The sequence below is a fragment of the Lolium rigidum genome, chromosome 2 (genome assembly GCF_022539505.1).
Source record: "Lolium rigidum isolate FL_2022 chromosome 2, APGP_CSIRO_Lrig_0.1, whole genome shotgun sequence".
NCBI lineage: Eukaryota > Viridiplantae > Streptophyta > Magnoliopsida > Poales > Poaceae > Lolium > Lolium rigidum.
The window spans coordinates 30,815,543-30,831,381 of record NC_061509.1 but is presented as its reverse complement, the minus strand read 5'-3'; the positions used below and the strand labels follow the sequence as shown (position 1 = coordinate 30,831,381).

The following is a 15,839-nucleotide window of genomic DNA, read 5'->3' as shown; positions in this document are numbered from 1 at the left end:
CATACTCGCGCTGTAACCTTATCTAACATTCAAAAATTGTTTCACTTTATCGTAGGCGGCAGAGAAGACGTTAGTTAATTGTTATGCTCGTCGGTTTGTATGGTCGCACTTGCCAAGATCGAGGTGTGAGCTAGAAAAGATGTGAATGAACAACCTTATTATGACCTCAGCTGGACAATGTTCAGAAGCAATCTCAACAAAATCTGTAGCAGTTGGAAGCAAATCATCAAACGCTCACATAGCAGCTCCAGCAGAGAAACCTACATTCATCATAATATCAATGACCACCATGGCATCACATTTACCGACTAGTACCCAGTTGCATCTGGCCCAAGCAGCTAAAGCAAGAAGAGCCCTGGCGGAGCGCCATGCCTTCTACAGAAAAATCATGTGCCGCTGTTGCCGATCCTGCTGGAGATTGTACCGGCTTGTCATCTGCTACTGTCTATATAATCACAGGACCAAATTTTGTTGGAACTAACACTTCGGACATCGAGGCCATAAGAACAGTTAGTCTACATTACATAACAGAAAAACAAGATAAGGACAAATGAATTAAGGAATGGTTGTATATAACTTCATTTATGCTATTTGCGCGTTTCATGTTCTACGACATGATTCAGCATACTTGGCTAGCAGTATACATCAGTTTGCTTACCAAACTGAAGCCATATAAGTGCGAGGAAACAGGAACTTACTGGAGGTCCATCACCAAAGCAAAGCTAGTAGCGAATCATAGGCTTTGAGCTTCAGAAATCATATAACAGCGAGATCATGCAGAAATGCATGGACAGATAGATATGACACTGCATGCTTCGCCATCCACCTGCTTAGCAGCATCCTGAGGCCTCCTCAGGTTGGCACAACTTCTCGCGGTATGATGCAATTTAAATGTCCTTTCTGATCCTCACAGTACCTGCAAGGAAACAATTCGATTTATTCAGAAAAAAAGGTGGAACTAAATGGTTTTGAATGCACTATACAAACAAATCACATAACAAATGACAATACTCAAGTAATAATATCCCATCGTTTACTGTTGTACCTACAAACCGATTATGTATTACACATCTGATGTGGGCATCACTTGTATACACATTCCATATACTATAATTTATGCTGAGTACTATAGTTCAAATTGACACAAGAATTCAAATGAAGCTAGCGGTCGACAGCCACTGGGAGCAACATATGGAGTGTGAGGAGTTTTACCAATCAGTATGTTTTTTGCTGATCCATGCCAGCTACTAAAAATGGGTATTTGAAATCGGAATGATACGAAACGTCAGCTACTATATTGTTAAGAACACAAATGTAGCTAGCAACTGAAGTGATGTTTATCCACGCGCAAATAGTCTACTCTATCCATATGCGTACTGATATATAGGAATTGGCTAGAATCTGGGCGGAGTTTCAGCTGCACAAATAAGACTAGTAAAATTGAGAGCTGAGTCAAACAAAATGCAGTAGGCTTACCTCCTACCATCTCACACCTAGTATATTTAGATTAGTACTTGGTGAAGATGCAACAATAGCTACTTCATAATCTACTATCATGTCGTTCGTCAGTCTCAAATGGAAGATATGTGGTTTTCCTGTGTACAAAACCCAAGGCAGTCATACAAGTGATGAACATGAAAGAAAGGAAATAACCTTTCATGCCCTAGTAGCTCTACACCATTAGCATCATTTTTTTAAAAGAATGGCATTTTTCTTACAGAAAAAATTCAGTTTCTCAACAGAGAATGGTGATTTATTCAGGCAACAGTGTATTCAAGTGACGCAAAGTTGGTTCCAATCTAACATTGCACCTAAGGTGATACAATAGCAATACAATGAAAGACAGCCAGCTCAAGTGGACTTGAATTATGTTCCATTTATCTATTCAGTTTATTTCCAACATCTAAAATATGAGAATGCTTAGCTGCTGCTACGGTTGAGAACAAAATATTTGCAGAACATTGTCTCTTGGAAAAAGGAATAGGAAAGCATCAGCAGTTTTACAATGAATCATACTCTGTCCTATAATTGCAAATACTTTCACGACATGGGAGGGGACTTGAGATTTAATTTTGCTGGCAGAATGCACCTACTAGTTTGAGCCTTTATATATCTCCTGGAACATTGGCAGCCCACCAGGTTCTTTCCTTAAAGTATCATGTCGATCGCTTTCCTTTCAGTATAACCACGTCCTACAAAAAGTTTATGCAGGTGCACCTACTAGTTTTATTTCTCTAGCATGCCAATATATTTTTTGGCCTGAAATGGGGCCATGGCATGAATCACATATATAGTTCACGCATTTTAAGAGGGAATAACTTGGACTCATCAATCTTAAAAGCACAATATAAATAATAGCACGAAACCTACCCCTCTTGCATCATTAGATACAATCACAACACATAATTGCATCACTAAACAAAACAACTTGCCACTTATGCTAGGATGTGCTGAAATATTTGGCCCATTTGCTGTGGCACATATAAGATTTAAGAATTTGACTAAATAAATCTCAAAGCCCAAAAATGTGCGACAGCCCAAATGTGTTTCAGCTCATACATGAGTGGCAAGGGGTGGGTGCTAAGTTTAGTCCCACATGGAAAGTTTCTGTCATATGTAGTTTTCTGAACAGATACAGTTTCACATATGCAAGAACTGAATGGTAGGAAGATATGATATGATTAATTGACGCCATATCCATTGGTTTCTGATGATTAACGACAGATGTAAATGAAAAGACTAGTTCATCTTTGATAATGTTTTAGTCCCATATAGATATAGGTTACATTTCGAAATTTAATAAGTTTCCCAGCAAAAGTAAGGTCAGCTACAGGATTTAGGAACAAAGATAATCTTAGAAGAACAAGTGAAAGGAAATCAAAACATGAAAAAATACATATGACCAAGAGGAATAAACTTCGAAGCATGGTTCAATTATTAAACAGTGAACTGCAATTTTAGTACTAACTGAAATATGATAGAAAAAGGAAGAAGATGGAACATGCTAGATAAAATTCAGCATGAAAGTAAACCACACTAATATTTTATGGAGAAGTCATGGTTATAACAGAGAATTGGTCCATTCATACATCAGATTTCCGTGATGTTAAGCGGAAGTCTGAAGCCCCAAATACACTTTCTTCTCTACCGTACCGAATGAGACATCACTGTTGGGCAAAGAACACCCAAACAGGAATTGCCAGCTTACTACTCAGAGAGGAGACTTTGTTGTGCCATTCACCACTACCAACTTTGATAGCCTGTTCTGGGTTCATGTAAATCTGAAGTTAGTCGGCCCTTCTCCTCTGCAAGCGGCCGCATAGTCTTGAGCGAGGTGTGGGGCAGCATCCTTGTGACGGTAAATGAATTTCTCCACAAATACCTTCTCGCTCGCCGCAAATGTGTTGAAGTAGTCCCGCTCGCAATCTAGCAATCCATTATCCTTGAGAAACTTTACAGTGTAGTACCGGGGCCTGAGCCGGCCCTTGAGGCTAAGACCGAGCATTGCCGGCCGACGAGCAATGTAGCCCGGGTCCAACCCCACCTCAGAGATAAGGAACTCTGATTTGCTCTGCATCGTGTCCTTGGACATTGTGAGCAGCATTGGCAACTTGCAAACAGCGGTGCCTACCTCAGCATCGGACCACCTGAACGCGGTCTTCAGTTGCTCCACTTTGACAGCTATCGTCTCCTCGCTGCGGAACGCGACAGCCTGCAGCGCAAGCCTGAACATCCCAGAGCCGCGGGGCACACCTACAGCTTCAGCGCGCACCACCATGGCCCGGACTTGCTCTGGTTTGGTGCCAAGTAGCCATGGCACAGCGAGGCAGAGCGAGGCGATGCCAGTAGCATCTATCCCGCACTCGTGTAGGAAGGCGACATTGGGCTTGACCACCTTGTCGAGGCTTCTTGTGAGGAGGTAGTTGCTGAACTTCAACGCTCGGGTGAGGTTCTCGTAGGAGCCGAAAAGGCGCACGCAGTAGGGTAGGTTGGAGCCGATGGACCTGCTGCGGAAGCTGAAGGGGGTGAGCGAGACAAGGCGTGCGATCTCAGTATGCGAGAGGCCGGTTCCGGTGAGGTCGGTAACGGTGGAGGCCAGCGTTCTCTCTACGCTGGTGCAGAGGAACTTAGGGTCCTTGGCCACCACGGCGGCGATGTCGGCTCTGGAGAGGCCGAGGCCGGCGAGGAAGGCGAGGACTGCGTCGGGCTTGGTGGGGGACTTGAGGTGGCAGAGCTTGGTGGAAGCCTTGAGGGCTTGCGCTCGGGTGAGGCCGCAGGTGGCGACGAGGTAGTCCTCGACGGCGAAGCTAGGGTTTGGGGAAATGTGGGGGGCGGCGGCGGAGAGGAGGCGGTGGAGGTGGGAGACGGGAGAGGTGTAGTAAGAAGAGTTGGCCTGGGTGAGGACGATTCGTCCAATCCGGAGCATGGCGGCGCGGTGGCGCCGGCGGCGTGGAACGTACGGCGGCCGGGTAGGTGCGAGACCCCTGAAGCTGTGTGTTGTCTGGTTCGACTAGCTAACTAAGTGGAGGGAGAAGAGAGAGGAGTTGCGCGAGGATGGAGCTCCGGAGGCGGAGTATGGCACAGGCGACGGCGACGGCGGCGGCGACGGCGTGGCGGCGAGGGACGGTCGCCGCCGGGTTTTTATTGTTTTTGTTTTGAGGGGATCAAAACGAACCAAGTGGTATGTCTGGTCGAGTAGGGCAGCGGCGTGCAATAAAAAGCCCAACTCACGAAGGCTCTGGGCCTTGAAGCTCTCCAAAAGGCCCAATAGGTCTTTACTCTTCAAAATCTAATCTAAAAAAAACTCTTTGGCACCAAATACAAACCCTTTGCCTCAAGATTGTTTGTTAACGTTCAGCTCTGATTCGAGCAAAAAAAATATTTGAACGCTTAAAGAGTTTCAGAGGTGCCAGGGCTCATGCGATTTAAACACTTACTGTTGATTTTTTAAGAGATTCAGATTTTCAAGTCTGAAAGATTCAGAGCTAACTTTGAGCTCAATGTCTGAATTAATTAAAGCACATGATGCTGCTGCTGGTTTATTTATTCAACTTGCTGCACGCAAAAAAATAGCTAGGACAATACATAACTTGCAAAATCCAAAAGGAGAAATAGTAGGAGCCACTTCTATGCATACAAGTCCTGAAGTTTCAGCTAGGGTAGCTAAACTAACTTGTTACAACAACAAAGCAGAACCAGCAGAGATACATTGTTAAGAACTCTACCTGATCAGTCCAGCAGAGCAGTGTAACCTTTGCTTCACTGACCCAGCTGCTGCAGTTTCAGAGTTCCCCCGAATTTAAGTCTGAAAGATTCAGAGTTCACTCGAGCCAACAAAGAATGAAGTACGTATGCATACCAATTGATTCATCCATACATGCATGACTCGTACAGTTGCTTAATTTCAACAAAGTGAAGATCCAAGATGTCTGCTAGTTCATTCGATCTGTATTTTGTTCAGGCTGCCTCAGCTTGTTACCATAGGAAGCATCATCAGCTCAACTAGCAATGAAATGTTCTGAAAATTACACTAATCTCATGTTGACAACTCAATAAAAAATCATATGCATGGATCAAGAGTCACTCTAGAATGTATTTAGCACACTCAGTGGGAAAACACAAACTGACATAGTATTGTAACAGCCACATGGTCCATATCTTCCAAAAGAAGGATCATAGCAGCCACACTCTTCAACAAAATAGTGTAACAACCAATAGTCGAACAATCCAGTATGTATTGGAATCACATATAGATGAAACATCTGCTGAAACATATGGAGAAAACGAGGCACATCAATGGCCCACACATGGTAATTGATAGGCCCAAGTTTATAAAAGGTTAAACTGATCCCTTGCTTGTAGCGTTTCAAATTTGATAACTTTCAGAGATGAGAGACCTATTTAGTATAATTCATTAGAATGACAGCTCTAATTGATACAACCAGACAAATGCCAAGTGATTTATTTAGTACCTACTCAGTCAATAAGTTCTCTTTGTACAGATAAGATTTTGGGCGGGATCGAGTTCCAGTACCTTATGGTTTGACAGAACGCATGCTGCTTATTTCCCGAGTCAATAGCACCAACCTATTCCCTCAAAAAACAAAAATATCACCAACCTATCCAGAGATGGCATCAGTGATAAAAGAAGGGAAACTTATTATACCCTATAATGGCATCAGTGATATCAACAATCGATGTGGGTTGAGAATCAATCAAATGCCTCCACTAACATGAGCTCACCCGAATTTAATTCTCAAAGATGTATTTAGCAGTCAATGGGAAATGGTAAATAACGGTGCAAAAACACAACCTGACATAAGATCGTAACAGTCATATCTTCCAAAAGAAGGGTCATAACAGGCAGCCACACTCTTCAACTAAATAGTGGCAAAATCAACAAAGCCAGAAGAACAATCCAGTATGTATGTATATGAATCACATATAGATGAAAAATCTGCTGAGACATGGTAAGGGCTAGGCCGAAGTCTGTAAAAGGTTAAACTCACCCCTTGCTTCTAGTGTTCAAATTTATTGATCTTTCAGAGCCCTGTTTAGTATAATTCAACAATGACAGCTTAATTGAGCTATCATTTGATACGACCAGACGAGTTCCAAATGATTTACTTAGTCCCTGTTCAATCAATAAGTTTTATGTACAGATAACATTTTAGGTTGGAGCGAGTTCCTGTACCTTACCATGATCATCGGTCAAACAAACTGTACATTCAAAATACATAGAATCAAAGTAGTATACAGTTCAAAATCTTGAAATGACCTCTAAAGATGAAACTTGTGTTATTCTCGGTTTCCGGTACCATCACAATGCTACCTAACATAGTAGACGGCACACTACAAATCAAAAAGCACATCAACAAAACCCGATAAGGTAAACAAACAGAAATGGAAGTAAGGTTGCGTGGCATAGATTAAGAAAAGAATATTCTAACATCATTTTTACCAGGCAAAGTTTTCGTTGATTTTTGTGTGTGTGTGGTAACTGTTTGGGCCATCACCAAACAAAACAACCTCTGCCACTCATAATGTCGCATATCCAATAGGGCGGCCAGTTATTCTCACAACTACAGTCTGATCCTTCATGTCAACCTATTAAGAAGACAAGTACACGCTATGCACAGTATATTCACTTGATTAATTAAGTTTTGTCAGGGCAACAGATGAATACCTTGGTAGGGTCCCTCATTTAGCTTCTGAGCTACAAGACACAGAGGCAAGGCAGGGAAATCTATAGAAGTAATATTCAGGAGATCAACATCCTTCGAATTCTAAATATATTAGTAATACCCAGGTTCAGTTAAATATTGTAACAGTATGCCACCATGTTAAGAAATCAAAATTTCAGTAAGCGGAGAAGGAGCTCACTGTCTACTTGCCCTGCAGAAAATTTATATAGGAAAGCCTCGCAGGTAACCACCTTGCAGTTTCTTTTGAATTTTAATTGTTTGAAGAAAGAGTCAATACGGAGTATATAGGAAAGAGCATAAAGAAAAACAAATCATTGATAGGAACAGATGCAACAAGGAGATTTTAGTGATAGATACATACGAATCTAGATAAGTTTGCGACACATATTTTTGAACGGATGGAGTATATAGGAAAGAGTAAAAACAAAAACAACATAATTGATAGGAACAGCAGATGCAACAAGGAGATTTTCAAGATAAAATAATTTACAGAGATCTAATATCAACTGTATTCAATTGGATGGCCTCCATGTGTAATTATTTTGGTGCACATTTAAAGTATGATGTATAAATGAAACATACATCATGGATTTTCTGTAGTTGGGTGTTTCCAGGCTCAGGTTGCAGTATCAACTTAACATATTTATCCACGTATTACTTAAAAGGAGAAGAATATAAATCCATGTCAACTCAAGAAATGAAAACGTGTGTTGAATTGCCCTCTACTTTTGAGCAATGTAGATTGTCTCTCCCAGTACAGATATGAACAGCCAGATGTTCCCACATCACTGAACATGCATCAATGTTGCTCAGTGGAGAATCAATACTACAATTAGGCATGTGGAGGCTGCAGTTGTAGATGCACAGAGCTCTCCAAGGTTTATCTCAATTATCATATAAAAACATGAGCCAGAAATGGATATGGTGAAGAACCTATAATTAAAAATAGCTTAGAAGACCCACTGCTAGTTCTTAACAAAGAAATTCAAAAGTTCATGCAGACAAAACGATAAGGTGTCATTTAAAGGTGTGCTTCCCCGATGGTCAATACAAAACTATGCCAAACACAGGCAATCTGACCCGAAATGATTGCTAGTTGGCAGCCTGTGAAATAGAACTATGAAACTTCTCATAGATGAGTATATCTCTGGGTTATAGGCCATGTTTCTCAATTGATTTCTTAATATCGATGGGGCGAGCTACGCCACTTTTATCAATTGCAGGGACAGCTGAGAACTAATAATTTATGATGTGCTAGCGCAAACACAACAAATCTTGCAACAAACCACAATCTAAACTGAAAAAAGGATTTTCAATGCAACGAGGGAATTGCCTGACCCCACACATTTTCCCTTCCAACATTTACTTAAACATGAGGATGAACAAGCTCATAGCCATGCCATGCTTTCTTCTATACAACAAGATGATGTAGACATACCAGGATCAAGGAATGACATTATCACTACCATAATTCATCAGCAGTTAGCAACGATGAAATAAGTATGTAAGAAAGATACAATAGCAGAAAGCAGACACATTGTCAGGCAAAGAACATTGAACCAGCTTGCATCGCAGAGCAAAATCTTTGTTGTGCCATTCTTCGTTACCAGCTTCCATAGGTCATTCTTGGTTCATGTAAATCTGAATCTAGTCGGCATTTTCCCTCTACAAGCTGCTGCATAGTCTTGAGCGAGTTTCGGTGCAGCTTCCTTGTGAGGGCATATGAACCTCTCCATGAATACCTTCTCGGAGATGCTGAGAGCAGTATAGTAGTCTCGGTCTCGAGGTAGCAATCCTTTTTCCTTAAGAAACTTAAGGACGTAGTACCGGGGTCTGACCCGTCCCTCCAGGCTGTAATTGAGCATTACAGAGCGCTGAGCAATGTATGCCGGTGCCAACCCCGCGTCAGAGATGAGGAACTTTGACCTGCTCTGCAGAGACTCCTTAGATCTCGTGAGCACCAATGGGGCCTTACAAACAGCAATGCGCACTTGAGCATCCGACCACCTGAACATGTTCTTCAGGTCCTCCAGTTTGGAGGCGATCTTCTCCTCGCTGACAAATGTGACAGCATGCAGCATGTACTTGAACATCGGAGAGCCAGGGGGTACACCAAGACCTTGGGCAGACGCCACCATCGCCTGGACGTGCTCCGGGTTGGCGCCGAGCAACCGTGGCATAGAGAGGAACAGCTTGGAAATATCGCAATCGCTGAGCCCGCATTTCCGCAGGAACACGACATTGGGCTTGACCACCTTCTCGAGGCTGGATCCCAGGAGACCGGAGCTCTTCTTGAGAAACCTGACGAGGTTCTCGACGGAGCCGAAGAGCGACACGTAGTAGGGCAGATTAGAGACCACGGACCTGCAGCGGGAGATGGAGCGGCCGAGCGAGACGAAGCGCGCGATCTCAGCCTGTGCGAGGCCGTGGCCGGCGAGCCCGGCGACGACGGGGGCCAGGGTTTTCTCCACGTTCGCGCAGAGTAACTGCGGGTCCTTGGCGACGGCGGAGGCCACGTCGGCGCTCGAGAGGCTGAGGCCGGCGAGGAAGGCGAGGACGGCGTCGGGATTGGTGGGGGACTTGAGGTGGGAGAGCTTGGTGGAGGCCTTGAGTGCCTGGGCTCGCGTGAGGCCGCAGGTGCCGACGAGGTACTCCTCCACGGCGAAGCTAGGGTTTGGGGAAACGGCGGGAGCCGCAGCGGAGAGGAGGCGGTGGAGAGATGCTATGGGCGAGGTGGTGGGAGAAGAGAGGAGGCGGGTGAGGATGGTGTGTCGTCGGAGCATGGCGGCGCCGCCGCGTCGGCTGGGAGGGAATGGGGAACGATGGCCGGCTGGTGGCAGTACGAGACTTGATTCAGGAAGATAATTTGCAACTGGGTCAACCTTGCGAACGACCAAGTGGGCCCCATCCGTCAGTCAAATGTTGCCTCCGTATAGTGACTGGCCCCGCGCGGACTCCACCGACCTCTAGGCGGAGTCCACAGACGAGAAAGTCTCCGCCGGAGGCCCGCGAGGGGGTCTGTCCCGAGGGCTACGTCGACAACGCCGAGCTCGAGTGCTGCCGCAAGGACGAGGAGATGAACGACCTCCTCCTCCTCCGCACGGGCCTCATCACGGACGCGCAACACCGCGCGAAGAAGGAGGAGTGGCGACTGGAGGCGGAGCTGCAAGCGGCGATGTTTGTCGACCTCGGCTCCGACAACAACGAGTGACCCTGCCGAGGGTATCTATGGTTATATTGCATCATATGTTACACGTGAACTGGATTACTGTGCCACTGACAGAATTGATCGACGTGATGGCTATGTGAAAAAACTATCATTTCACATGTTGAACTGAATTATTTGCAATGTTGATTGATATTTGCAGTATTGATTGCTAACTTTTTATCACACCAAAATTTTAATGGTTCTTTCCTTAGAAGTCTTAACTCTGACAAAACACCTTTCATCCATGAGGCTCACTAACATAAACATACATTGCTCTATATTTTGCTTGTGCGGTACGTCGAGAGATTACCGACTTTTTTCTCCCCCAAGATACAAGCTAGGTTTCCTCCAACAAAAACACAAAAACCAGATGTTAATCTTCTATCATCAACACAACTAGCTCAATCGGCATCACATATCGTTCGTTAGCTTTAAACCATAAACCTTTCCCATAGCTTTCTTTTATATGGCGCAAAACTCGGTTTACTGCTCCTAAATGTCCACTTCTTGGATCATGCATATAGAGACTGACCACACTCACATCATAGGATATATCCGGTCTTGTGTGACACAAATAAATGAGTCGGCCTACAGCCATTGGTAGCTCTCTGTATTAACTTATTAACTGTTTCTCCTGATTGTGCACACAACTGATGATTATTTTGCTTAACAGGAGATGCAGTATGTGGGGACCCCGGACTAGCTGTCCGAAATACCCTGTTATGTATACAGTTCACGTTCCCATGATCAGTGTGCCGTGAACACATAACCGAACTGATATCAAATTACATCATCCTTTACAAAACGGAATAAGAAAATTACAATGAGGTCACATGACCATCTTTACATAACAGCCTCGAAGGGCCTAATCTAATCATCAGAGTAGCGGAATCACTTCAGCAGCGCAGAGCCCAAGTCATCTGCCTTAACCCTACAGGCAACTGACTGGGAAGACGTTCCTAGCTCGCATAGACGTCGTCAACTCCTTCTTCATCTGGTCGAATTCCTCCAGGTCTGGCCAAGTAAATAGCCAGGGACAAAGCCGTGAGTACATTGGAATTGTACTCGCAAACCATCAAGAAAGGTGCTAACAATGCTAACTAGAAGAGACAAGAGAGGAAGAATAGTTTCTCTTGTGGATATAGCATGAAGAAGAGAAGTAGTTTCTCTTGTGGATATAGCATGAAGAAGAGAAGTAGTTTCTCTTGTGGATATAGCATGAAGAAGAGAAGTAGTTTCTCTTGTGGATATAGCATGAAGAAGAGAAGTAGTTTCTCTTGTGGATATAGCATCCCGACATCTCAGTTGATGGGGACACTAAGAGGTTTCTATGATATCTCTATATCTTTATTGAAGAAGATACTTCAAAAGATAACCTATGACAACTCTATGTTAAAGAAGATACTTCAAAGGAGTTCGTCAACATAAAACACTAGGATGGGAGTATCCCTTTTTATTTCCTTTCCGACCATCTTCACATGGTCAACCACTTTCCCGTACCCTTCCGGTACTCCGAAAACAACTTTCTCTTTTTCTTTGTAAAGTCTTTCTAAAACAAAACTAGCCCAGAGTTAAGGTAGGCCTTTGCAACCCGTCCATGACCGCGGACGCGGCTATTCGAATAGATTTGACTCGCAGAGTTTGCACACTTTCCCCACAACTATCCGGATACCTATCGTGTGGGCATCATCCCCGCATAACAACGTATGCCACGACGGATACCCGAACATAACCTTTCGCTTATCTCCACCGACATGAGTCCTTCCTCGCGGGCTTACCCCTTCCCGGCACCCCGGCGAAGATACCTCCTTTTGAGCGTATCTCCGGCGCCACGACGAAGACCCTCGCAATCGTCCGGCTATAGACAACTACAAGTGTATTGCCTCCTTCGGAGCGCAACCCGGCGTCGAGGTCATCGTGACCCTCCTAGAGAGTTCCGAAGGTGTCTCATGCCGGCTTCAACAAACTAGGGCTAAGCCCCGTGCCCACGTTGGGGTAGAGTGGTTGCGCAATAAAAGTTGGGCTGGCGTACACTTATACGCAGTGCTCCTTTAAAAACATTTTACCCACACTTCCTTTGTTTGTCCTCAACCAACCATACCACTTTCCGAAACATCAAGACCTTTCTCTTGAACAACTCTTGGGCAAGATAACATCTTCCCAAAGTTTTCAAAGTTTTTCCAAAACATAAAACCGGGGTTTCCCAACCTAAGGTTTTGTGTAAGAGCTAAGATATATAGATGACATGATGCTAGCCATCATACCACTAAGGAGATGATAATTGGGGTGTCAAGGGGCTCATACATGCTTAGGATAAGCATGCATGGAAACAACATAGGTAGGATTGTTCGACAAGGGTCATGATGTTGATCATCATACCACGAAGAAGATGATAAAATAGGTGGTCAAAGGGGCATACATGCTTCGGGTAAGCATGCATAACAACAACAAGGGGTTCAACATACTTGAGAGTAAGTATGCATAACATCAACAAGGGGTTCCACATACTCGAGAGTAAGTATGTAGAGCATCAACAAGAGGTTCAACATACTTGGGAGTAAGTATGTATAGCATCAACAAGGGGTTCAACATACTTGGGAGTAAGTATGTATAGCATCAACAAGGTAGAAGATATAACAAGGGCATGATACTAACCATCATACCACTAAGGGATGCAAGAGGAGTGTCGAGAGGTCGACACACTCAAGGTAGGTGGGCATACCCATCACATTTAGAGGGTACACCGGGATCATGAAGATGACAACCACCATGTCACTAAAAGGGGGTTGTCGGTGAGGTGCCAAAGAGACTAAACATGCTCACGGTGAGCATGCTCCATCAACATAAGTAGAAACAACATAAGATAAAACGAGAGACAAGCATAACAACAAGTAACCACAATATGTGATTCAACATTCAGAGATCAAGAGGTGGCTTGCCTTGGCTTAATTTGTCCCTGGACTTCTTCAACTTCATCAAATAAGAATTCCAACAATATAAATAAAATCCTCGTCCGCACCACTTCTTCTTCTTCTCCGGAATTGTTCGCATCTATCGTCGGAAAATATAAAAGGAACACAATCAATCACATTGTACCAACCATAACAATCATGCAACATTCAACAATCAATAGCTAACCATTTTACTAAGGGCTAACATACAAAGGACTTATACATACTACAAAGCAACTAAAAGAAAAACCCATTTTATTTACCTAGTAAAGGTATGAGAGTATCAAAACTTAGCAATTGCCTCTCTCGGTATCACCATGGCACAACTAAGTATCCCCTGGTAGATAACATCATAAAGAGGACAAGTGCATTAGTTTGGCATCACAAACATTCATATTATATTTTTAAACATTTTTGGAAAACGCGGGAAATCATTCTCTCTATTTTATAAAGCTTACATAACACTACACAAGGGTGGGAAGTAAATGATATGCCACACCATTTGAAAACTTAAGCCAAACCATACAAGTAAGGTTAAGTTTCAGAGGTTTTGTTTTGCAAGAAAAAAACATTGGTTGACCAATTTTAATACAAGGAGGTGGTTAGAGTTTTCAAATAAATCAAAAAGTTGTGCTTCAACAACCTATGTCACACATACACATTACTAACAGTAACAAATATGCATGAACAGAGACTAACACTATTTTTCCTAGATGGCCAGTACTCATACAAGACTAACCCAATTGGATTCACCCAAAAATATTAAACCTACAATTTTAGGAATTTTCTTGAATCTGACTGTACAGAAAACAAGATCTGTAAGCCATAAATCGTAGAAAAGTCCTAAAAATATGAGACCACTTGCATTTGAAAGATACTTAAACAGAGATGCATACACAATTGGATTTGGGTTCAAATTGTTTCTGAAACTCTCACAAATGGATTAAGAAGGTTACTGCATGTCTTTACCATTTTCTTTACAACAGGATTTTCATAACAGATAAATGTTTGAAACTTGTTGGAGATGATTAAGAAAACATCCAGCAGTCCTACAAAGTTGGAATCACTCAATTAGGTTAAAATATGGATTTTTGGTGATTTAAAAGCTAACAGCCATGTCTGCAGAACACACAGAAAAAGTTTAATTCACCACAAATCGTACATAATTCATAAAAATATGAGGTCAGTTGCATCTGAAAGGTATTGAAAAGCTGGTTCTTACCCAATTTGTTTCATTCAAAAATTCGTTCCCAAGCTCCTGATTTAATTCGACAAAGTCAGATCTGACCAGATCTTGATCTGTGAATCATTTCAGTTTCAGGAGGTCAATAGAAGTGAAACCAACGCCAAAGTGAAAGTACTGAACAGAGCTTTCACCCACCGTTGAGTTTGCTCAAAAAGGTTTTGTAAAACGGACCCAATCTAACAAACAGTGAATCTGTATGTTTCCAGAACTTTATTTACCAGGGATAATCTATAACGAATTTGAGGATGAGACCAACGCCAAGTTGTAGATCTTTTCATTAGCTAACCGTGGAACTTTGAGTCACTCGATTTGGATCTGCACACGAGATTTGGTGGATTTTACAAGTTCGTACCAGAATCTGAAACAGCAAGATTACAGAAATTACTGCAAGGATTTGGACGAACTTGGATCAAGAGCTTCAGATCTGAGGGTTTCTCAACCTTCTCCATGCTTGGACCAACATGCACCTGCATCAAGATCCAATATTGTGAGAGGAGAAAGGAGAAATAGAGCTGGATTCATCTAGGGTTAGGGGAGAAGAGAGTGAGAGGGATGCTCTCATGGTGAGGGGGAGCTTGAGGGAGGAGGGAGCTTGATCTTGGAGTGCTTTTCATGGCCATGGCCGGCCATGGGAGCAAGGGGGAGCAGCAGCTCGTGGGAAGAAGAAGGGGAGGGAGTGGATAGAGTGGAGGAATGAGTGGAGGGTGAAGAAAATGTGAGCAAATGGGGAGGAGGTGGCCGGCCAAGCCTCTTTTATAGAGGGAGGATGGTTGGCTGCCTCCTCATTGATTGGCTATGGTGGGTGGCTGCCCATTTAGTGATTGAGTTAGGTGGGAGGCAAGTCTTGTAGAGGAAGAAAAATGGGGAGGCATGGCTGGCCGAAATTGCCATGCATACACAAGTTGGCCGGCTCCGTTCTTGCCAAACACAAGTGAACAATGTGAGGGAGAGGCACAACATCCATGTGAATAGATATAGGCATGATGTTGAGGAGATAATGTCAATGAGTGACTTTGATGATGATAAGAATAGGAATAGGCACATATAGATAAAAAGAAGTGTGAGGTGTTAAGTACTATGAGGATAATTTCTACCACTTTGGTTATGACAAGCATAAGATGGAAGTAGATCAAAGGTATAGTTGATGATTATAAGTTTTCATTTGAATTTACATTTGGAAGGATTGGAATCGACCACATGCAACAATGCATGAGCATGTTAAGGTAGAT

At 43.3% G+C, this 15,839-nt stretch overlaps 2 protein-coding genes across 2 annotated transcripts; both read right to left on the bottom strand.

Annotated features, from left to right (window-relative positions):
- Window positions 1–3,234: 3,234 nt before the first annotated feature.
- Window positions 3,235–4,426, bottom strand: LOC124686188. Its single transcript, XM_047220178.1, has one exon. The coding sequence runs from the start codon at window positions 4,424–4,426 to the stop codon at window positions 3,272–3,274; it is 1,155 nt and encodes a 384-aa protein (XP_047076134.1). The 3' UTR covers window positions 3,235–3,271.
- A 4,095-nt stretch (window positions 4,427–8,521) lies between these two features.
- On the bottom strand, window positions 8,522–10,032 carry LOC124691511. Its single transcript, XM_047224794.1, has one exon. It carries the CDS (start codon window positions 9,986–9,988, stop codon window positions 8,837–8,839), a length of 1,152 nt encoding a protein of 383 aa, XP_047080750.1. The 5' UTR covers window positions 9,989–10,032; the 3' UTR covers window positions 8,522–8,836.
- Window positions 10,033–15,839: the final 5,807 nt, after the last annotated feature.

Excerpts from the sequence above, each read along its gene's own strand:
- LOC124691511 (XM_047224794.1), bottom strand. The coding sequence starts at position 9,988 with ATGCTCCGACGACACACCATCCTCACCCGCCTCCTCTCTTCTCCCACC.
- LOC124686188 (XM_047220178.1), bottom strand. The coding sequence starts at position 4,426 with ATGCTCCGGATTGGACGAATCGTCCTCACCCAGGCCAACTCTTCTTAC.